The sequence below is a fragment of the Rhineura floridana genome, chromosome 15 (assembly GCF_030035675.1).
Source record: "Rhineura floridana isolate rRhiFlo1 chromosome 15, rRhiFlo1.hap2, whole genome shotgun sequence".
NCBI classification, from domain to species: Eukaryota; Metazoa; Chordata; class Lepidosauria; order Squamata; family Rhineuridae; genus Rhineura; species Rhineura floridana.
This window is the reverse complement of record NC_084494.1, coordinates 13,062,082-13,085,999: the sequence shown is the minus strand read 5'-3', so window position 1 is coordinate 13,085,999 and position 23,918 is coordinate 13,062,082. Positions and strand designations below refer to the sequence as shown.

At 41.7% G+C, this 23,918-nt stretch overlaps 1 protein-coding gene across 2 annotated transcripts; it reads left to right on the top strand.

Moving 5' to 3' along the window:
- Window positions 1-5,366: 5,366 nt before the first annotated feature.
- LOC133370480 (interferon alpha-inducible protein 27-like protein 2A) lies at window positions 5,367-13,528 on the top strand. 2 transcript variants are annotated; one of them, XM_061596871.1, is made up of 5 exons: window positions 5,367-5,449; window positions 9,065-9,122; window positions 10,140-10,172; window positions 12,993-13,154; window positions 13,255-13,528. In XM_061596871.1, exons 2-5 carry the CDS (start codon window positions 9,110-9,112, stop codon window positions 13,326-13,328), a joined length of 282 nt encoding a protein of 93 aa, XP_061452855.1. In that variant the 5' UTR covers window positions 5,367-5,449; window positions 9,065-9,109; the 3' UTR covers window positions 13,329-13,528. The 2 variants fall into 2 exon arrangements, with proteins under 2 accessions (XP_061452855.1, XP_061452856.1); XM_061596872.1 differs by having other exon boundaries at window positions 5,422-5,459.
- The last annotated feature ends 10,390 nt before the right edge of the window (window positions 13,529-23,918 follow it).

The window sequence follows — 23,918 nt, the reverse complement described above, 5'->3', positions numbered from 1 at the left end:
CCTTTCCAGAATAATATATGAACCAAAACAGCCTGTCCTTCAAAATTTGCACTTCTAATTTTGCAGTGAAGTTCTCCAGCCAAGTAATGTGTACAAAAATGCATCATATTGGGGAAATTGCTTGGAAAAAATTTTACATCAGGGAAGGCTGCATACAAAAAGGTGTATATTAGTAGAAAGCCACATTAATATAGTTGCTGGCTAATTTTCCTGAGGACATTTTTATAAAATCTCATTTTGAAATGTGGAAAACTCACTTTGACTGGAAAAATGAGAAATTAAAGACACTAAAATTGACAGCTTCACCCATTCTTAGCCTCTGATTACCTTCTTGACTGCCCCACCAGGTTCACTGGTTATCAGCTGACACTGTTCTACTCATAATTAGATCCATTGAAATTAACAGATGTTACTAGCTTTGGTTCAATAATTGCAATGGATCTAAGTAGGACTTGCCCCACACCTGACCTCATATGTGACGTATAGGGCAAGTGGGCATGGCATGGATGAAACAGCTTCATGGGCCAAAAGAGGAGGCCTGGTAGGACTAATCAAGTCCATGGGCTGGAGACTCCCCACTACTGCTTTAGGAGCCTAAAGCGAATATCTGGGGTGTCCCAGAAGTTGCCAGACTACAACTCCCATTGTTCCTGGCCATTGGCCATACTGGCTGGAACTGTTGGAAGTTGGAGTCCAAAATCACAGGGCCTCAGGCTCCCCACTCTTGCCATAAATGAATTCTATCCCACCCTTCTTCTCAAGGACTTAGTGGTGTGCATGCAGATGTCGCCATGTTATTCTCACATCAATCTCATGAGGTGGGTGAATAGGCTGTGTGTGTGAAAGAGAATAGGTCTACTCTAGGGACGGGTGAGAAATTTGATTCAATTCACATTTAAAGCTGAATTTATGAAATTTGCACTTTCTGAAACAATATGAGAATGGAAACACAGCCATCCTTCGAAATTCGCACTTATCCAAATTTTATGATGCAGTTCTCCAACTAAGCAATGTTTACAAAAAATGCATATATTAGGGTCAAGTGTGCACAAAATTGAATATATTGGTGAAAAGAACATACAAAAATGAATTATATTAAGATAAATTGCTTTACAAATGTGTACATTCATCAAAACTGCATCCAAAAAATGTATTGATTGGGAGAAATTCACACTAAAATGCTGAAGAATTTTCATGAGGATTTTTTTTAAAAATAGCAAATTGCTGCAGAAATGTGGAGAACCAAATTTAAGATTAGAAAATCAGAAACTGAGAGAACCAAAATTGACAGATCATTCCATCCCTAGTCTACTCTGAGTAAAATTTAGCTAGATAAACCCCAGGTTAATTATGTGGAGTTTGCTTCTCATCTAGTGGCAAAGAATAATCTTTAAGCATGAAGTGCCACTCCTTTTCCAGCCTTTTCACTTTCATGTCAGCCAGTCACATATGCTTCCCAGTAGTGCAGTTCCAACCACCCATAGTGTTATGCTGACATATGATAGACCCGCAGCACCTGAGACAAAAGAAGATAAGGGAACACTGTTACTGTGCTGTAAAGCCTCAGCTAGAAGGTCAAACCTTGGCTTGTTCATGTAATCGCTCTCCAATAGTGGCAGACGTACCGATTGACTGGAATAGGGCAACAATGCTCCATGAAGAAACTCCTCCATCATAGATACATGCTAATAGCGACATCATCCATGCAGCTATGGACCCATTCACAATTCCATGAGCACCAAAGCCCAATAGATTTACAATTGTTGGGATAGCAGCTGAGATACCCTTAAAAATATAACAACAAATTAATTACCTTATAGGAACCTTAAAAATAAGTTCAGAATTATTACCCCACACACATCTTTTACAAGCCTGCCTGGATGGACACGTATACCTATTCATCATTTATATCTGGGGATGGGGGAGAATTCAATTCAGTTCACATTTAAAGGCGAATTTATATATTTTGCACTTTCTGAAACAATGTGGACACCAAACCATAGCCATCCTTCAAAATTTGCAGAACACCAGCAGGTGCCCATCTCCAAATTTTTGCAATGCACCTTTCAGCCAAGTAACATGTACAAGAATGCATATATTGGGTTAAAAATGCATAAATTAGTGAAAATAACATACAAAACTGCATTATTTTAGGAGAAACTGCATTGCAAAAATGTGTATATTCGGCAACGTTCTGATTCATGGCTAGTATGTTTTGATGCTATGTTCCTGTTCTAACCTCTGGAATGAAACTCCATTCTTCCAGTCCTGAGACGGCTTCTCTGGTTGGGAGCCAGAACAGCCTGATGTTTTCCAGATGTTTTGAACTACAACTGCCATCACCCCCTGCCAAAATGGGGAAAACTGTGGTTAGGGACGGGGGAGAAACCTCCCTAATTCACATTTTCCAAAACAATACATGAACTAAAACATAGCCATCCTTCAAAATTTGCCCTTCGTTAAATTTTGCCGTGCACTTCTCCAGCCAAGTAATGTACACAAAAACACATGTACTAGGGTAAAGTGTGCATAAAAATGAATATATTGGTAAAAAAACCATACCAATATGCATTATATTAGGGAAACGTGCTTGCACAAATGTGTGCTTGCATTATATTAGGGGAAATTGTTTGCAAAAAACCCCAAGAATTGTAACAGATGGACCTCCAAACGGCCAAGGTGTTGGTTAAAAGACGCCTAATTGATATAGATAATCAAGAATTGGTGGCAGCTGCCACAGGGCCGTGCTCTCCCAGGGCATTGGAACTGCCTGTTTTGCCCTGCTTGGAAGGGATGCGATATCTGTATTGGCTCTCTATTCCTAAGTATAGGCGGGCCTTTACCTTGGCTCGTTGTGATGCCCTTCCTTCGAGATTGTTGGAGGGCAGGTATGAAAAGATCTCAAGGAATCTTCGATTTTGTCCCTGTGACGTGCAAGAGGTGGAGACGACCACGCATGTCCTTTTTAAATGCAAATTTTATGACGGTCTCAGGAGAGATATTTTAAACCCTATTTTTTTAAATTATCGTGGGCGATCAGCCAGTACACTTTTAATGATTCTTATTCAGGGCTCCGATGAATCAGTTACCTTGAGTGTGGCCAAATATTTAAATCAAGCAATGATGATCAGAAAGGACATGATGGGTCCGAAGGCCTGATTATATGCTACCTGAAGTCATCTGACGGTTTACAGCTTATAGTTACTTTGTATTGTAAGTACTGTAAACCAGTGCACTGTAAGAGATTTTGAAAGTGTACAACAATTGTAAAATGTATTTGTCTGTGTATTTGTATCTTGCTGTGAGTGCCTGCTATGGTTTGTTGACTATGCAATAAAGGCTATTGATTGATTGAGAGTTGCTAGGAGACACCTTGTTCCCCTCACAGACCTTCAATCAGAGTGGCTGACTGTTAAACCAGTCTGGCCACTGGAGCTCTGTCAGTGGAACAGGAGTCTTCTCTCAGCACCCTTCACAAACTACACTTCCTAGGATTCTCTGAGGGAAGCCATGACTGTCTCACATGAAATCAAAGTCTGGTGTGGGTGTGGCCCCCTGATTAGCCAAGCCCAGCGGCTGTGAGGCTTTTAGAACACTGACAGTTGGTCCTTATTGAGCATGCCCACCCTTATCATTGGCTTCCAGCCAAAATTTCTTAAATTAATTAAAAATCAGCCAGGCATTTTTTTAACTTTTAAACTGCAGAAAATGAAAGTCACAGTATGGGGCAACGTCAATAACAGGATTACAGGTACTCTGTGAACATGGCTGATTTCTAATGAATGTCAACAGATTATGAGAACTCAGAGAAAAAGTCCAAAAGGGCTCTGGGTCCCCCCCCCTCTTTTTAGGCTTTGAACTCTCAATTCTCTTGGACTGTTTCGTGTATCACCATGAAAATTGAGAGGGTTGTTAAGCAAGCGTTTCTGAGTTCAGGACTATAAGTTTTGTAAGGTTTTGTTTTGAAATGAGCTTATGGGAATCATCAGAATGGCATGGGGGGTATTTACAAAAGCAGGAAGGAGTATTCCATCACTCTGTTTTGTCTTGCATTCCTTCCAACATCATATAAAAGATAATTCATTTTCAAAAAGGTTTTCATTACATACCTCCTGTTGTTTCACTCAGTAATGCCCATGTTAATTTGCTTAATATGATTGCATGTATTCCATAATTTGACATGCCCTCCTAATTTTGGCATTTGTGAGCTCTTCCAGTATGAAGTCCCTGTCGATCTTGGTTTCACAGTTGTATGAAATAACCATTTTTTTCCTATTTTGATTACTGCCCCTTTAATTATTGTTAACAAGAATGTTTTAGGGTCTAAGCTGAGTCTTCCCCCAGAAAATAACATCAATTGCTTTCAATTTTTGTTTCCAACAGCTTCTAGCATAATCATAGGTCCACAACAATGAACGCCCCCCATTTTCCTCTTTCAAATTTCCAACATTTGTCTAAAGAATTTTGAATCATTTTTGGTACATGTACTTGAGTCTCATACCACAGGGTTATAATTTCATTCCTCCCATACATAGTTCCATTTCTTCTCAGAGATTTCCAACTGTAAATTAATTTATATATACTGGATTTTTAAAAAAATAAAATTATTTTGTAGCAAAAGACAATATATTTGGGAAAGTGTTTTCTTAGGGTTCATTTCTCTACGCAGTTGCCTGTCCAAGATCTGTCCTGTGAGGGAGGTGTGTATGTATTGTATTTTAATTTATTTTAATGTTTTTGTGATTTTAATGTTTACAATTTTATTATGTACGTGTTTGATTTTATTTTTGTAAGCTGCCCTGAGTACCCTATTATAGGGTAGAAGCGCAGATAGAAATATTTTAAATAAATAAATAGTATGGCTAGATCAGTTCCTTCCCTAGTAACCACAGTGGTTGCAGCCATTGAGCCAATTCCAAGTTTCCTGCCTCTGTCAGGTTGCATTCAGGGCAGACTGGATGAACTTAGATGGCAAGACAATATATTTGGGAAAGTGTTTTCTTAGGGTTCATTTCATTACCAAAATATGCTCAAACATGTTCGTTTTCTCATATTTCTCTCATGGATCCTAATAAAATGCTTAATTTGTAAATACTTCCATAGGGAGTATTTTTCCAAAAGGGGAAAAAATATGGGCCATGCCTGTAATTGACTGTAAACTAGCCAAATTAGCTAAATAATTTTTTCTCAAGCAGGTATCTAAAAAAAAAAAAGACTATTAATAGGTTTCACTTTCATTCCTTATCTTTTGAAAACTGGGAAACAGAAACCTAAAAGCTTTCTGGGTGTGGTCTCTGGGGAAGAGGGAACTGGATAGTGACCAATCTCTCTGTTCCCATTGGTGGAGGATGCTGTCAGTCACTAGCCACTCCTACCACAGAGGACTTCATAAACAAGAATTTCTCTCTCTACGCAGTTGCCTGTCCAAGATCTGTCCTGTGAGGAAGGCGTAAGTACCAGTGTGTATCAGGGTTACCCAGAGGAATTGAAGAAAGCTGGACTGATAGTATTTTATGTCTTCTACATTAAATTTTACCTTTGTAGTCCCTTTATTTTCACTCCATATATATATATGCGTATATGTGTGTATGTATTGTATTTTAATTTATTTTAATGTTTTTGTGATTTTAATGTTTACAATTTTATTATGTACGTGTTTGATTTTATTTTTGTAAGCTGCCCTGAGTACCCTATTATAGGGTAGAAGCGCAGATAGAAATATTTTAAATAAATAAATAGTATGGCTAGATCAGTTCCTTCCCTAGTAACCACAGTGGTTGCAGCCATTGAGCCAATTCCAAGTTTCCTGCCTCTGTCAGGTTGCATTCAGGGCAGACTGGATGAACTTAGATGGCAAGAATTCTCCAGGTGTGGTTAGAGGCAGACAACAGAATTTAAGAGAGTTTAAGGAAGCTTGAGAGATGTTTTGTTTTTCCATATGTCTTCTGGACCATCCGGGGATGTAGTAGAAAAGACGTCCAAGGTGTAGTGTTTGGTATATTGAGTATCTTGAGCCTGGATCAGCCACTTTTACTGAATTGTTGCAGGGGACCCTGGTTGCTGTAGGTCAGAGCCTTTAGTTATGTCAAGTCTCAGATATTAAATCCTCGGTACTGAATTAGTATGGCAAAGTTATATTAACAGCTTCTGTCTGCTGGGAAAACGGTTGCATTTCTGTCCTAAAGGTACTGTTAAAAGCAAATGGAGAGGACCTAGAAACCATTAAGGTAAGGTAAGATTGGGAAGGGCTGTAGGTCAGTCAGCGGCTGCCACTAGCGGGAGTGCGGGGGGTGCAGACCTCTGGTGCGCGCCCTCCCAGGAGCATGGACGAGGTGGCTGGGCTTGCGTGTGTGCACGCGTGCGCGCGCACTCAAAGCCAGCCACCCCATCCATGCCCCTGGGAGGGCGCGTGCCGGAGGGGCACCCAGCCGGAGAAGGCCTGGGAATGCCAGCGCGCCTCCCTCGCCCCGCCGACGCTGCTCCCTGTCTCGCCCGCCCACCCACCTCTGAGGAGGAGTTGGAGCAGCCTTGCTGGGCAATGGCGTGGGGCGGCTCTGGGTGTCACCCCCCTCATGGTGACACCTGGGTGCGGGCCACACCCTCCGCACCCCGGTAGTGACACCCCTGAGGTCAGTGGTAGACCTTTATGTAAGAAAGTCCCAGGTTCAATGGCTGGCATCTCCAGGTAGATTGAGGAAGACCCCTGTCTGAAACCTGGGGGACCACTGGCAATCACTGGCCTAGGCCAATGGCTGGACTTTAAAAATGCCATTTCCTATGTTTCTGTACTGAGCCTCTCATTATGTTTTTGCTTCACAAAAAATTACATTTTTAGTAGTACTTGGAGGCTACTACAATAAAGCAATAAGATTGTAGATTTAAAATGTTAATTAAAATATAATTCTAAACAGGTGTACTTGGATATAAATCTTATTAAAAGGCAGTATTACTTCTCAGTAAAGTTTTTAGCATCAAATCATTAATTTGGAACAAAGAGATGTTTCTCTTTGGGAGAGTTTAGCATGTGAGACTATGTATCGCCCCTCAGAATCCATGGTTCTTAAGGATGAGTGGATTTTAAATATGCTTGGTGGATGTGTAATGATATGCAGTGTTTTTGGCAGGCTGTCATAAAAAGAATTCAGGGAACATTGGGATGTGAAGTTCCCTTGACCCCCTGGTTTTGTTGTTAGACAAAATGAAGACTCTTGTACAAAGAAAATATATAGCTGTAAAGTTATTAATATATTGTTTGCAACACAAATACCGAATGCTGGTTTTTGAAACAGCAGTATCTTCTATAGAAAGGAAAATCTGGCAAAAGGTAACCTAACATAAACTATTGATTGCATTGTTAACAATGTTAACTTATTATAACAATTATGGGATGGACCGAAACAAGCAAAGATTCCTTGTAGAAATGGAAAGCCATTTGTTAACATTTCTGGAAACAGTTAAAGCCATAGAAAAATGTTAGGCACAACTGTGTCATTGTTCAGTTGTATGCTCCGCACTTAATAATAGTATAGCTTGGTGGGTGGTGTTAACTGGTTTTTTTCTGACACTATGAATGATAAATTGTATATGTTTTCATGTTTTTAATTTCTATTTGGTTATAGTACAAATACAGGGTGGTCTCCAACTAATCTGTTCTGTCAGCAAGGATTTCTTTTTTCACACAGTGGACCTCCATGTCCACCCCCATGAGCTCCTAAATCTTTTCTGGTGTTTCTCCAACCCTTAGCAGCAGATCTGTGGAGGGTGGCTACACCACAGAGGGAGGGGGGAGGAGTTCCACTACACAAGCAGAAATCCTTGCGCTGATGGGTTAGTTGGATACCACCCACAGAACTGAAAAAAGAATTGAACGCTGTCCCTACTCTGTCTCCACCTCCACCTTTTTCTCTCTCCATTTTTTTCTTCATATTTCATCCAAACAAATGAATTTGGTAACCTTCTGAAACAATCCAGCCACCTGCCAAATCTGTTTTATCGGAGGCAAAACCGGGATGAGCGGACAAAGCAAAAGCAGCAGCTCCTCTGTCAGACTGCCTTAAGCTCCAGTGGAGGCTGGTCCATTAGGGCAAGCGGGGGCACTGCCCTACCAACCTCAGTCGGTCCCAAGCAGGCTACCCCTCCCCTGCATGTCTTTCAACTTGCATCCAGTTCAGGGGGGGGGGGTCACTGTCTGGCTGCTTTCTCAGTCTCAGTGTTGCCCCTTTTAGAATTCAGGAGGGTGGGGACAAAACTAGAATGAGTAGCCTTCACGTCACATTGGCTCTGGCTCCACCGACTGTGGGTCTCCCTGCCTTCCGCCCTACCTGTCCCAGGAAGGATGGGATATAATTTCAATTAATAATAATAATAATAAAGGTTGCCTGATACCTAGTGTACGCTAACAATATGGCCAACAATCTCATAGCTGTCTGTTGCAGGGGAGATCAGTTAGTGCTGGAAAAGCTGTTTTTCAGGGACGGTTGCCTTCCATTTTGTGTCTTGTCATTGCATGATGCCTGCCAAGTTCTTGAGATACCTCGGGATTCCCTGAATCATAGTTCTAAAAGCACTATTTTATGCAAAGAATCTTGTCACACTTTAAATACTAACAAATTAAATATGGCACAAGCTTCTACAGTAGGGCCCCACTCATACAGCAGGTTATGTTCCGGACCCCCGCTGTAAAGCGAAAACCACTGTAAAGCGGAACCCATTGAATAGAATGGCGTGCGATGTCCAAAAACCGCAATAAAAGCAGAACAAGCGCCATATGATTGGGGCTTTAGTCTAATTGCATCTAATTGAGACCGCTGTATTAGCAAATCGCTGTAAAGCAAATCGCTGTAAAGCGGGGCCCTACTTTATATACCGGAGCTCTCTTCCAGTCCATGAAAGGTTAGCTTCTGCTGTACAATATACTAGTCTTTATAAAGCACAAAACACTCTTGGCCTCTTTGGGAATTGTTTTAAGTAAATCACTAACAGTGGGGCTGCATAATGTGCAACTGAGTGGTTGTTAGGTGTATGCTGCATTCACCTAACCTGAGTTTCTGGCATCTCTATGCAGGTCTCTTAAAGCTAAGCCAGCACGAACAAAACTACACCAACCAAGATGGTCCTAACATGTAAGAAAGCCTGTTTACTTTTTGGGAACTGGGTAATAATTTTCTAGTCCAAAGTAGTTTCCTCAAATTCTCATTAGTCTGACACAGGTTACCACCACCACCACCCAACCTGAATTAAAATTGGAATTACACTTCCTTGTTTGGCTATGTCCACGCTATGGATGGGGACATTTTCCAAAACTATATGAGAACTGAAACACAGCCATCCTTTGAAATTCGCACTTATCCAAATTTTGTGATGCAGTTCTCCAGCCAAGCAATGTTTACAAAAATGCATATATTCGTGGAAAGTGGGCATAAAAATGAATATATTAGTGAAAACAACATACAAAAATGCATTTTATTAGGAGAAATTGCTTGCAACAATTGCTTACGTTAGGAGAAATTGCTGACATTTTTCAAAACTGCAAAGAAACACGTTTATTAGGAGAAATTAGCACTAAAATGCTGAAGCGTTTTCATGAGGATCTTTTAAAAAAGCAAATTACTCCAGAAATGTACAGAACTGAATTTGACTGGAAAAATGAGAAACTGAGAGAACCAAGTAATGTGCACAGGAATGCATGCATTGAGTTAAAGTGTCCATAAAAATGCATAAATTAGTGAAAATAAAATACAAAATGCATTATTTTAGGAGAAACTGTATTTTAAAAAAGTATATTTGGCACTGTTGCACACCGTTATGCACACTCCACACAGGCTCCTATCTTACAGATATAAAATCACAGGTTTGGAGGGGACCCAGACATCATCCATAACAATCCCCAAATCCTATAACAAAACAAAATAGGTATATTAAGAAAAATCAGCATGAATTTTCTTAGAATATTAATTTGGAAACTAAAGCAGAAATATGAAGAACTGAACTTAAGAATGGAAAAATTGGAAACCAAGAGAAACCGAAATGGACAGATTTGCCCATCCGTTGTCACAGTTGTACCTTACCTGATGTGTTGACCATCTTATATGTGCTTGAGATCTCTAACGTCTTATTAATGCAAGTGTCTCTTTCCATAGCGACAGCGGTTTTGGGGGCTGTGGCCAGCTTTGGTAAGTCGTTGGTTGAATAGCTGTTGGTTTATAGGAGTTGCACTTTGCACAAAACAGACTTTTAGCCCTAGGAAAAGAGAACTGGTGAAGTATGGTAGTTAAGAGACTGAGCTACAAATCTGAATGTCCCCATTTTTGAACCTCCTCTTTTGAATCTCCCCTCTGCCATAAACTCACTAGGTGACTTTAGGCAACCCATTCTCTTCCAGGCTATCTGTTTATTTATTCATCCCGTTTTTTTCAGGGGGGAGGGAAAACGAGCAACATTGGCGATCTAATGAGCATTCATTCTGATTTGTTGGGAGGTTAGATGATAATTGCTTCAAAGCAAGTGTTATCCCATGCTTTCCAGTGCATTTCCCTGTCATCTTCCTTATCGCAAAAAGTGAGATCTTTGGGGGAAGCGCGTTTATGGCGCAGGGTCTCCCAATCAACCATAATTGTACAACCTGAATTTGCCGGTATGTGTTTGAATCGCACATGAAAATAGTGACAGTCTGGAAACGCCTTCAGTCTCAGTCCCCCCAGTTTGCAGTATGGGAGATAATAATACTAACTTGCCTTGCAGGGTTGTTGTAAGGATTACAACTAGATAATGCGTGTGAAGCACTTTGAACGCTTGAATGCACTATAAAATGTTTAATAGTGTAACAAACCATTTAGGAAACTGTAGGAACTTGGTCACATGCTACTTAAAAGCACAACCAAAGGAAGCACCAGCAGCAATTCCAACAGCAGTAGAAAAGAGAAGGAACCATTAATTAGCTTCAGAAGAACTGACACGTGAGGTGTTGTGCAGCAGCAACTCCCAGCACAAAATTAGAACCTAGGCTCTGCCAAAGCTTGGAAGATTACTTTTAAAAAGAAATAAATTAGTTATACTTCCATGGCCCAAAAAAGTAGTAATTACCATTACAATTACAATTGCTCTGAAAGTAACTGATTGCTTTACTTTTTCTCAAAAGTAATCAATACAATTACATGCCTGTTACTTAAAAAAAAAAAAAAAAGCCTACAAGGTGCTGGCCTTGGCTGCTGCACATCTAAGTAGCCTAAAACAACATTAAAAATAAACACACACATACAGAGGTAGTAGAATAATTCTTTTTATCCATAAGATAGCAATGGTGGTCTCTCCGCTGGTAAGGGAGGTGGGGAGGGAGGCAGAGGCCACAGCTCAGACTCTGCATGTCAAACCAAGTGCAGCCCCCTCCCCCAATCAGCCAGCAAGCATAATCTTTCTCACTTAACCACCTCCCGGACCCTGCCCTGCCACCAACTAAGGGACACTCACACAAGCAAACATTTCCCCCCTGAGATGCAAAAGAGTTCATAAGAACTTAAGAAGAGCCTGCTGGATCAGGCCAGTGGCCCATCTAGTCCAGCATCCTGTTCTCACAGTGGCTAACCAGGTGCCTGGGGGAAGCCCGCAAGCAGGACCCAAGTGCAAGAACACTCTCCCCTCCTGAGGCTTCAGGCAACTGGTTTTCAGAAGCATGCTGCCTCTGACTAGGGTGGCAGAGCACAGCCATCATGGCTAGTAGCATTTGCAGTTCAAATACTGCAAATGTAGCACAGTAGCCAGAGAGGGTGGTGGAGGCCACTTTGAGTGCCAGGTGCAAACACAATATTCACACACGGACGTGCGTTGTCATTTTTCACCTCCATGGTTCTTTATCTCCATTCTGCTGCTGCCTCCTTCTCCTCCTTTATCCATGTTCTTGCCCTCCAGCTCCTTTCTCCCTCCACTCCATTCTTCTCCACCATCATCCATTTTTTAAAACAATTATTTTTTCTACTCTACCCCGTCTCACTCTCCACCTCCTCCCTCGTCGCCTCCTAAACACCCAGAGAGCACAAGGGAAGAGTGATGCAGCCTAGAAGCCCAGTTTGAGGCACATGATTTTCATTCACAAATCAGAGGAGTAGAAGACTTCTCCTGCTTCCCTCCCCCCAAGTAATGCCCAAAAGTAATGCTGGAAACATTGCAGTAGGGCCCTGCTTACCAGCGCTTCACTTCCCGGTGTTCTGCTAATTTGATTTCCCTTTTTTAAAGCCGATTTTGCCATTTCGTGGCATTTTCACACAATGCGCCCCATTATACTCAATGGGGTTCCGCTTTACGGCGATCTTCACTTTACGGCAGGGGTCTGGAACGGAACCCGCTATATAAGCGGGGCCCGCCTGTACAATTACTCCACAAAAGTAATAAAATTACTCCTAGTTCTATTACAATCAAAATGTAAAGGAATTACCCACTCATTCCTCAAAAAAGTAATGAATCACAAGTAATTAGTTTTTTTGTAACTAATTACTTCCAAGCCCTGGGCTCTGCGTATTGCCTCTGACAATTTATTCAATTTATATACTGCCCTTACTTCCAAAGAGTCCAGGTAAACACATCAATGATCAAACAATTTTTTTAAAAAAGCATTCTAAAAACATTGTCTCAGCCAGTGATCGAGGGTTCCCAGTAAGAGTGTCTTTCAGCCATCAAATTCCTGGGTGAAAGAGAATGTTTTTAAATTCCTTCTGAAAGTCAGTAACGAGGCAGACAGATCACCTTACCAGGGAGGGCATTCCACAAACAGGAAACCACCACTAGAAAGGCCCTGTCATGGGTTAACACCGAATGGGCAACCAAAGCCTGACCTGCTGATCATAGTCAGAACTACTTCCAGGTGATCACATACGTGGTGGCTCTTTTCTTTTAGGGGAAAAGAGATCAATAGCCAGGCTAGGGAATAATCAGTGTGGTCTAGTAACTTTGGATTTTAGGTTTCTATAATGTAGCGTGTAACTAATTGTGATTTCTTGCAGGGGTGGCCACACTTATTGTCCCTGCTGCACTTGGAGCAGTAGGGTTCACTGGAGCTGGAATTGCATCTGGGTCTCTGGCTGCAAAAATGATGTCATTATCGGCCATAGCCAATGGTGGAGGAGTGGCAGCTGGGAGTCTTGTTGCTGTATGTCAGTCAATCGGTAAGTCTGCCCTTCTCAAAGAGTGATCACATGCTTGGCAGAGCCAATCCCTGCACCTGAGGATTTTCATCTCGATAACTGTTTCTTGATCATCTTCTAGGTGTTACAGGGCTGTCGGTGGCTACCAAAGCTGCTGTGACAGTTGGCGGAGCGCTGCTGCCTCTCATCTTGTAAAGAAAAGACACAAAGGTAGATGACCATGTCCTTGGGAAGAAGAGCACTTGAAGAACTATGCTTTCCTACTAATCAAAAGGACACCACCCCCACCTTGCATAACTTGTTAAGATTTATCATAGCAAACAGAGAGCATTTCGCTAACTTCCTACTGGCTAAAATGTGCAAAAGCAAATAAAGCTTTGAACATTTAAAAAAAACCAGCACTACTGTGTTAACAAGAAAGCAGATGGGTGGTATTGCACAAGGCACATTATAATATCTCCTGACTAATAAAAGATCCTGTTTTTTTCTAGCAGGCTTTTGCCATTGGTGTTTTAAAAGCATGTCTGTATGAGAATTTATCTTCCTCCAGACTGTAATTTTGTGCCGCAGTGGGGAAAATTCATTTCCTCCCCCTTTCCCTAATAATTAAGTTTGTCACTTGAGAAGTCCATTCTGATGTTGGGACAACACAACTAATGCGAACTTCCAGCCATGTACTTGTGGATAGAATCCTCCTCTCCCAGCCCTTAAAATACTTTTAAAACAAATGTATCTTTGAATGAATGAATCTTTATTGTTCAGAGCCATCGGCCGCCACAATAAAATACATTTAAAAGGGAAATACAAAAAACATATTAAAATACAAGTCATATTACAGTAAAACGCAGTTCAACAACATAGAGTAGAAAAATATAAATACATTTCAAATAAAATTTCCACTCCTGAGCGGTAGATATCCTAGCCCACCTCAGGTCTTAGTGTATAAATGCTATGGTCAGGATAACACTGGGGCACCCACTTAGATTTTGGTATCTAAGTCTTACTTTTCCTGCAGCTAGAGCAAATTCTGCCATCTGAGTGGTTATAAATATGTCATTGCCTGCTAGCAGAACTCTACTTAAAATGTAGAGATAGCCATAAGCTTTGATGGCTTTTTTTATCAAAGGGATGTGAATGTTCTTTGAGCTCACCTTTTCATATGTGTGTACCTGTAGCATGGCAGCAAATCAGATACTCATAGCTGCTTTGTGGACGTCACTTTCTCCTTTTTTCTTTACGGACAAAACAGCCAGCCAGCTTACCAGACCAATGTGCTAGCAAGCACTCAGATATACCAATCACATATGAACATACATCTGCTGGATCAGGCCAATGGCCCATCTAATCCAGTAGCCTGTTCTCACTGTGGCTAACCAGATGCTTACGGGAAGCCAGCAGGGAATAGTGATCTAGCAGAGGAAGGGCCCCCAAAAAAGAATAGGGATGTTGGAGTATGTCTTAATAATGCTTTATAAAGCCCAGCACAAGTACTCCTTCAGTCAAAGGTTGTATTAGAAAGCTGTAAGCATGAAAACAGGAAGGGAAGCTTCACTGCTGGGCTGTCAAGAAGGGTGGGTGATCCTTCTAAATTACCTAAGTATACTAAAGTTCTGCATTGTTACTGGGGTCTCATCTTAAAATTGCAGTTTCTCTACCTATGATACTAGGCTGCACTCAACTTAGATACAAGCCAGATTTGGGGGGAAAGTAGCCTATATTCAGACCAATACAGTATTAAGGGGAAATTATCAGTTGTTTCCTTTGGGTAGAAATAAGGATTAAGGAAATAAGGCGGTTGTATAGCCAGCTGCCAGCTGCCTTAAAGGTTTAATAAAGGCAACAGGCCAGGCAGAATTGCACCCTTGGCATTCAACTCATCAGTGCCCATGTGTTACAGATTTGCTCAATTTTTAAGTGCAGTCAGCTACTGGGGGCAGGGGAGAAAGAGGAAAAAAAACCGTGTTATATGCTGTCACCTGCCAGCAATAAATTTCAGCATTCAGTCTTTGTGGTGCTGATATTATAGTGGAGGATGGTGGGATGAATACACAGCCCTGTTCCACCTTGGTTTAAATTGCCCCATAAGCAGCACAGTCCTATAGTGGCATAACATTTAGGGCTGATTCACATATGAGCCTAGATCCATATTAAAAATGCTGCTTTTTCTATCGCGATTGATTTTGACAGTTCACATACTTCTGCCCTCGCTTTGAATAAATTGGCTGTTTTTTGTTGTAGCATTCACACGCGTGTACGTTTATTGCTATCAGCGTTTCCTTGTTGCCGCGCCCACACATTAGCATGTTAACTGCGGAGGCGGGGAAGGGGTGGTGTTTCCCTAAATGAAGGAATAGACGCTTGAAAGAAAGGGAATCGCTCCCACCCGTGGCTGTTAGGCTGTCCCTGCGTGAGATTGGTGTGCCTTTGGCACCCCGGGACAAGCCTCAGCATGTGTCCTAGGAAACATAAAAAAACCCAAACAATTATCTTTAGAGAGACATTAAAGCAGCTACTAAAGGAAGCACTGACCGTTTAATATTATCGCTCTCCCTGAGTGGAGCAGATGCTGGGATGAGACGCCAAGGCAGCTTCCCTTTCCCCTGTGCTTTTCGGCACTTATAAATTACCCCAGCGGCACCTTTGCCAGCCTCCTCTCACCATGGCTGCAAAAAGAGCGCATGCATCAGCCCAAGGGGGGGGAGTGATCCAGCTTGGGGGGGAGCGGAGGGGTGCGACAAGGCAGAAGAGGTCCACACACACACTTTCTCACACTCTCTCGCACACACATATGCCAGGCTAGACGTAAACAACAGCATCAAAACCACAGCTCCGCAGCCAGGCGAGGAGCGCCGCCAGCCAAACACAGAGAGCATGAGCCGGCTCCAAAAAGATAGATTTGTCTTTGTGAAGTGGCCAGGAAGGAATTTTATGAGCTCCAGCTCTTCCCTGCTATCCTTGTGGAGTAAGCGGGAGAAAGAGCGACCGGAAGTTGCTTCGTCAACGGCAGGAAACAAAATGACGCCCAGAGACAGCTAAAGGGGCGGAGAAAAGGGAGGATCTAATGACGAAGAAACTGCAGCCAAAAAAAGGCACTTAAAAGGTAATACACAGTAGAAGCGCACCGAAGCAAGTGCGGATATTAAAGGCAATTTTGGGTTTTTGTCTCATCCATTTAATCTGGAGTTAAAGGCAAAAGCATCTGAATGTAATCACGTTGGCAAAAACTTCATTCAAACAGTCCAAATTAAAAGGATCTGCAAAAAGCACCAGATCCAGATTATACCGGCATCTGAACAGGCCCCTAGAATAGCATCCTGTTGAAAGAAGGGTGAAACGATGAGCCCTTCTAAACAGAGAAGGACAACAAAGGTGGACTCTGCTGCCATCTCCAGTTCAGATCTGGAACTACTTTATACCACTCATTTTGTTGGCCTAAGAGCTGAAAAGCAGAAGGTGATAGTGTTATGATCAGAGCTTGGAAGATTACATTTTAAAAGGAATAAATTACTGTTACATGGACCCAAAAAGAAAGAAATTACCAATACAATTACAATTGTTCTGAATTGATTACTGTTACTCAAAAGTAATCACTACAATTACACTTAAGTTACTTTTTAAAAAACTAGAGTGCCTGCAAGGTGCTGGCCTTGGCTGCTACACACCTAAGTCACCAGAACAACATTAAAAATAAACACACACACAGAAGTAGTAGAATAATTCTTTTAATCCATAAGATAGCAATGGTGGTCTCTCTGCTGGGAAGGGAGGCAGAGGCCACTACTCTGATCTTTGCACGTCAAACCAAGTGCAACCCCCACACACACATACACTCAGCCAGCAAGCATAATCTCTCTCACTTAACCACCTCCCAGACACTGCCCTGCCACCAACTAAGGGATATCCACCCACACAAACATCCCTCCCCCGAGATGCAAAAAAGTTAAAACACTGCAAATGCAGCAAATTAGCCAGGGAGGGTGGCGGAGGCCGCTTGGTGTGCCAAGTGCAAACACAGTATTCTCACTCACGCACAGTCGCACACACACACACACACACACATACATTGTCATCTTTCACCTCCACACTTCTTTATCTCTTCTGCTGCTGCCTCCTCCTTTATCCATGTTAATTTAATTTAATTTTTAATTTTTTTGATTTTTAGGCCGCCTATCTGGCCGAAGCCACTCTAGGCGGCGTACATATTAAATTCAATAAAATACAATAATACAGTAAATACAATAAATACAAATAATCAACAATGACAAAATAGCAGCAAATGTAGTACATAGCAACGGGCATTAAGTATATAATTAGCCCATCCCGATAGTCCCAAAGGCCCTCCAGCTTCTTTCTCTCCTCCCATTCTTCACCACCACCATCCATTTTTTCAAACAGTTGTTTTCTCCACTCCACCTCTGTCTAGCTCTCCACCTCCTCCCTTGTCATCTCCTACCCACCCACAAAGCAAGAGGGAAGAAGGATGCTGCACAGAAGCCCAGTTTGAGTCACGTGATTTTCATCCACAAATCAGAGGAGCAAAAGACTTCCCCTGCTTCCACCCCCCCCCAAGTAATACCAAAAAGTAATGCTGGAAACATTACAATTACTCCTCAAAAGTAATAAAATTACTCCTATTACAATCAAAATGTAAAGAAATTACCCACTAGATCCTCAAAAAGTAATGAATTACAAGTAATTAGTTTTTTTGTAACTAGTTACTTCCAAGCTCTGGTTGTGATTGTTGAGAATATTTCTAATTAAAGCTAGAATTTTAGAAAGTATATTTTTAAGGCTAGATGCCTTGGAAAATTAGGCTCCAACACAAGATGCATCACATTGGAAAAGAGGATGGTGTGGAAGCAAGCTGGTATACCAATTTCTGTCATTTCAAGATACTCCTGAAGATAGAGGGTGGCCACTTGAAAATGGAGAACTGAAGTCTGTGCTGATGACAATTGATGTCATCCCCCAACCCTGCAGAGGTCATGTTTTATAGATGCAAGAAATGTTGCGCACAGGTAAAACAGCTAGATGATATATACCATGAACTTGGAGATAGTGTGCATGTTGACAGATCAATGGCCTAAACATCAACTTCCAAGGTCAACAGTGTTTGATCAAATTTTTAGATGTACCAAAATGTATTCAGGAAAAATAACAGAAATTCCTTTTTAATAGAATGGTATCATGTCCAACTATACAATTCTCTTATCTAACTTCAAATCATGTTATATACTGGTACTTTAACACAGGGTAAGTGAATCAGAGAAAGAGATTAGCAAGAAGATTATATATCCAACCTTGGGCCGAGCTTGTCTGGGAGTTAACAACCTCCAATTGGAAAATCTTCCTTATAATTCCAGATGAGTGGTTACTTCAGATTCCAAAGAGAGACTAGAGGTACACACATTCCCTGGCTCCCAGTTTGATATGGGATGTCTACATTGTTGAATGAGTAAAAACACAGCATATCTGGAAGAAAGTGAATGGGACATAACCAGGCACTCAACTAAGTTCTGGCTTTGAGTTGGTAGTTGAGGTGGGGGTTGGGATCCAACAAGTTATCTTTGCTGAAACGTTTTGCGTGTGAGACATCTTTTGCTAGAAATCCAAAACAGCCCCAGCAAACAGTGACTAGAAACTTTGTGTACGTATATGTTTGAGGGTGGGGGTTATAACTTCTACTGCAGCATCTGAAGCACTATTTAATAAACCTGATTGTTGTACCAAAAGGTATCACTGAACACTAACGTTAGGATCATTCAGTCCATGGTATTCCTGATCTCTATGCATGGATGTGAAACTTGGACAGTGAAAAAAGTGGATAAGAGAAAAATCAACTCATCAAATAGACTGCGAAACTGGGTGTTAGAGCATATTAAACCAGAACTATCACTAGAAGCTAACATGATGAAACTGAGGTTATCATACTTTGGACAAATAATGAAAAGTCATGATTCACTAGAAAAGACAATAATGCTAGGAAAAACAGAACGGAGTAGAAAAAGAGGAAAGCCAAACAAGAAATGGATTGATTCCATAAAGGAAGCTACAGACCTGAACTTACAAGATCTTAACATGGTGGTTCATGACAGATGCTATTGGAGGTTGCTGATTCATAGGGTAGCTTAAGTCGTGATCAACTTGAAGGCACATTTAATTTGTTAATTTATTTGTTCTATTTTTCGCAGTCCGTGGTATGAGCAAAGCTCTCCTCCATCACCACATTTCAAATGAGTTTATTTTTCTCTTATCCGCTTTTTTCTAACTTCCACATCCATACGTAGAGATCAGGAATATTAATTAATTGATTGATTGATTGATTTATATCCCACCCTTCCTCCCAGCAGGAGCCCAGGGCAGCAATACCATGGTCTGAATGATCCTGACTTTAGTGTTCAGTGATACATCTTTGCATTTCAGGACCTTTGCTAGTTCTCTTGTAGTTGCCCTCCCCAGTCGTAGCCTTCTTCTGATTTCTTGACTATTGTCTCCATTTTAGTTAATGACTTTGCCAAGGTATTGATAATCCTTGAAAAGTTCAATCTCCTCGTTGTCAACTTTAAAGTTACATAACTCTTCTGTTGTCATTACTTTTCTTGACATTCAGCTGTAGTCCTGCTTTTGTGCTTTCCTCTTTAACTTTCATCAGCATTCGTTTCAAATCATTACAGTACTGGCTTCTGCTAAGAGTATGGTATCGTCTGCATATCTTAAATTATTGATATTTCTCCCCCCAGTATTCACACCTCCTTCATCTTGGTCCAATCCCGCTTTCCGTATATGTTCTGTGTATAAATTAAACAAGTAGGGTGATAAAATACACCCATCTCACACCCTTTCCGATGGGGAACCAATCGGTTTCTCCATCTTCTGTCCTTACACTAGCCTCTTCTCCAGAGTATAGGCTGCGCATCAGGACAATCAGGTGCTCTGGCACCCCCATTTATCTTAAAGCATTCCATAGTTTTTCATGATCTTACACAACCAAAGGCTTTGCTGTAATCTATAAAGCACAGGGTGATTTCCTTCTGAAATTCCTTGGTCCGTTCCATTATCCAACATATATTTGCGATATGATCTCTGGTGCCTCTTCCCTTTCTAAATCCAGCTTGGATGTCTGGCATTTCTCGCTCCATATATGGTAAAAGTCTTTGTTATAGAATCTTGAGCATTATTTTACTTGCATGGGATATTAAGGCAATAGTTCGATAATTACTTTATTCCCTGGGATCCCCTTTCTTTGGAATTGGGATGTATATTGAACGTTTCCAGTCTGTGGGCCATTGTTTCATTTTCCATATTTTTTGACAACTTTTTGCCAACATTTGGACAGATTCAGTCTCAGTAGCTTGTAGCAACTCTATTGTTATGCCATCTGTTCCTGGTATTTTAAGAGCTGCTTTCACTTCACATTCTAAAATTTCTGGTTCATCATACGGTTCCTCCATGAATGCATCTGTCATCCTTGCATCTCTTTTATAGAGTTCTTCAGTGTATTGCTTCCATCTTCATTTCGTCTTGGTCAGTCAGTGTGTTCCCCTGTTGATTATTCAACATCCCTACTCGTGGTTTAAATTTCCCTGTAATTTCTCTAATCTTTTGGAATAGGGCTCTTGTTCTACCCTTTTTGTTGTCCTCTACTATTTCTATACAATAACTATTGCAATAGTTCTCTTTGTCCCTACCTACTAGTTGCTGTGTTGTTTCATTCAGGGTTCTAACTGTCAGCTCCACACTGCATCAGCAGTGTCAGGGGGGGCTGGAAATTCCTGGGTCTCTGGCAGGGAAGGAAAGTCCTTAGCCAGCAGTCAGGTTGTAAATCTGCCAGGCCTATCCGAAGCGTACTTGCCGAGTCAGAAGTCCAGAAGCGAGGCCAGTGGCGGTCCGGGATCAATTGCCAAGGAGGTCAGTCAAAGAGATGCTGCAGGGAAACTAGGTCTACACAAAGCCACGCCTGACATTGCAGTCAGCAACAAGCTGCAGCCAAGGTGTGCCTTATAAAGAGCAGGATGGACAGCAGGTGTGAGCCCTCTGCGTTTGGGCCTTAAGGAGACAGGCCTGCCTCTCTTCTGCCTGACCTTCTGCTGTCTACGTTCTGCAGGTGAGGGGGGAGTATCTTGTTCACTGTCTGTGTCTGGCTGCAGGGCCTCTGCTGTCCCTGGGGTGCTCTGCAGCTGAGGGGCAGAAGGAGCTGGATTCTCAGGAGGCTCCTCCGTGTCTCCTGCTGCTCCTGGGTCTGCTGCTGTTACTCCCGAGTCATCCTCATCTGAGGAGTCCTCTGACGGGGCCATGACACTAACCACATATCTATCTCCTTTTGCTTTTGTTTTCCTTCTCTCTTTAATCATTTTAAGAGTTTCTTCAGTCATCCATTGAGGTCTTACTCTCTTTTTAATTAGAGGTATTGTCTTTTTGCATTCTCCCCTGATAATGTCTCTGACTTCACTCCATAGTTCTTCTGGTTTAAAGCCTCAAAGCTGTTCTTATTTGATCTTTATATTCTTTTGGGATGTTATTTAAATTGTATTTTGGCATTACGATTGCTTTGTTCTTCTTCTTTAGCTTTACTCTGATTTTAGATATGACCAGTTCATGATCTCTACCGCAGTCTGCGCCTGGTCATTTTTGCAGAAAGTATGGAACTTCTCCATTTTCTGCTACCAATTATATAATCAATTTGATTCCTATATTGACCATTTGGTGATGTCCACGTGTACAGTTGTCTTTTCGGTTGCTCAAAAAATGTGTTTGCAAGAAACAAATTATTGGCTTCACAGAATTCGATAAGTCTTTCTCCTGCTTCATTTCTGTCTCCTAAACCCATTTTCCCACAGTTCCTAGTTCTTCTCTGTTCCCTACTTTTGCATTCCAGTCCCCCATGATTATCAGCACAGCTTGTCAATTTCTTCCTGTACTTCTGTGTAAAATCTCTCCAATTCCTCTTCTTCTGCATTTGCCGTTGGAGCGTAGACTTGGATGATGGTTATATTAATAGGTTTCCCATTAAATCTCATTGATATAACTTGGTCAGACCTTGTGTTATAGCTTTTAATTGTTTTTGCTACATGACCTCTCACCCCCGTTTCTTCTTAATTTCTCATTTCCAGCATAAAATACTTTGTAGTTGCCTGACTGAAAATGTCCCATTCCTGACCATTTTAATTCACTCACACCACTGTTACGAGGTGCAAGGCTTAGAAGTCTGCTGAACTATAACTCCTACCCCCACACCTTGTATGGCTGGTTATGCTTTCCTGAGGTATTGTGCCAAGGACAAGGGCAGCTGGTGAGAAACAAAATGAACCAAGAGAAACTGAAATAAGTGTTATCTTCTTCCTTGGCAGACTTCCTTTACGTCTAGCAGAATAATCCCATTGCTCAAGCAAGCATTAGAAAATAGCCTGGATTTTTTCAGGGTCACCAAGAAGCATGCACACGTGCACACACACGCACACACAAAATCACCTCATGCCCAGACCTTGGCAGGAGGGGGAGAGAGAAAAAGTCTTTTTAAAAAGAGGCTTGAATCTAGGGGGGGAAAGGGGGGAAATGGTGATCTGAGCTCCAACACTTGTAGCCACGCTCTCAAGAACGCATCGAGGGACGGCAGGGACAGAACCAGGGAGAGAGTCTGGGTCTCGGTGCAAACCTTGAGACCAAGAGATTCCTTCCTGGTTTGGGGCCAGAGCTCTTCCACATCACTTCAGCTGTATTCAACAGCACACTCCGGATAAGTAATCTCTCCTACCTGTCACTCCTTATAGCAATAGGGTTCTTTGATATCTTTAGTTTAAAGTTATGAATGGGTAGGATATTAATGATTAATGCTGCCATGCACTCAAGTAATTTTGTAATGCTATTCTTCTCTTTCTCTCAATAAAAGGCTTTGCTTTAGTCTGGTTTGGACCTGCATTTTGGGGTTATATACGCACCATTTTGTCATATTTCAGGGCAAAGTGCTTGTTTTTATCCCTAGCAAAAGATCCCCCTCCTCTCAAGGAGGTGTATTTCATAGGACATGTGGGTGGCAGGTTCACACACTCAGGTTCCCAACAGCACGTCATAACACCACGTATTGTAACAATACATTCAATTTCTTTCTTGACAATTTCTAACTTTCCCTGGTTCATGCTTCTCACATTCCATGTTCCTATTGTGTGCGTCATACAACTCTGAACTCTCCTTTCTCACAAGCCTATTAATACACTTCCCTAGGATATTATTGTATTAATTGTCCTCGGGCTGCAAGCTTTACCAGAAAGTGCTTGAAAATGGAAATGGACTGCCTTCAAGTTGATTCCGACTTACAGCGACCATATGAATACGGTTTTCATGGTAAGCGATATTCACAGAAGGTTTACCATTGCCTTCCTCTGAGAGGCAGTGATTGGCCCAAGATAACCCTGTGAGCTTCATGGCTGTGTCAGAATTCTAACCCTGGTCTCCCAGGTCGTAGTCCAACACTTTGACCACTAAACCACACTGGCTCAGATAGTGTTTAGAGGGTTAAAAAAATCCTAGGTGTTTGGATCAGGTTGAGTGCTTCTGAGCATATGCAGTGACCCCTGTCAGTGTTTGAAAACACCTTCCCACAGGCTGTTTATGAGCATGTTAAAAGTGAACGTCTGAAGGTCGCCATCTTTTTTAACGTAAAGACTTACAACTTAACAAGGCTTAACAAGCACACTTGGATGAAACGGATTATTTGGATCCATACCAATCGGGTTTCAGGACTGGACATAGTACTGAAACAGCCTTGGTCGCTCTGGTGGATGATATGAG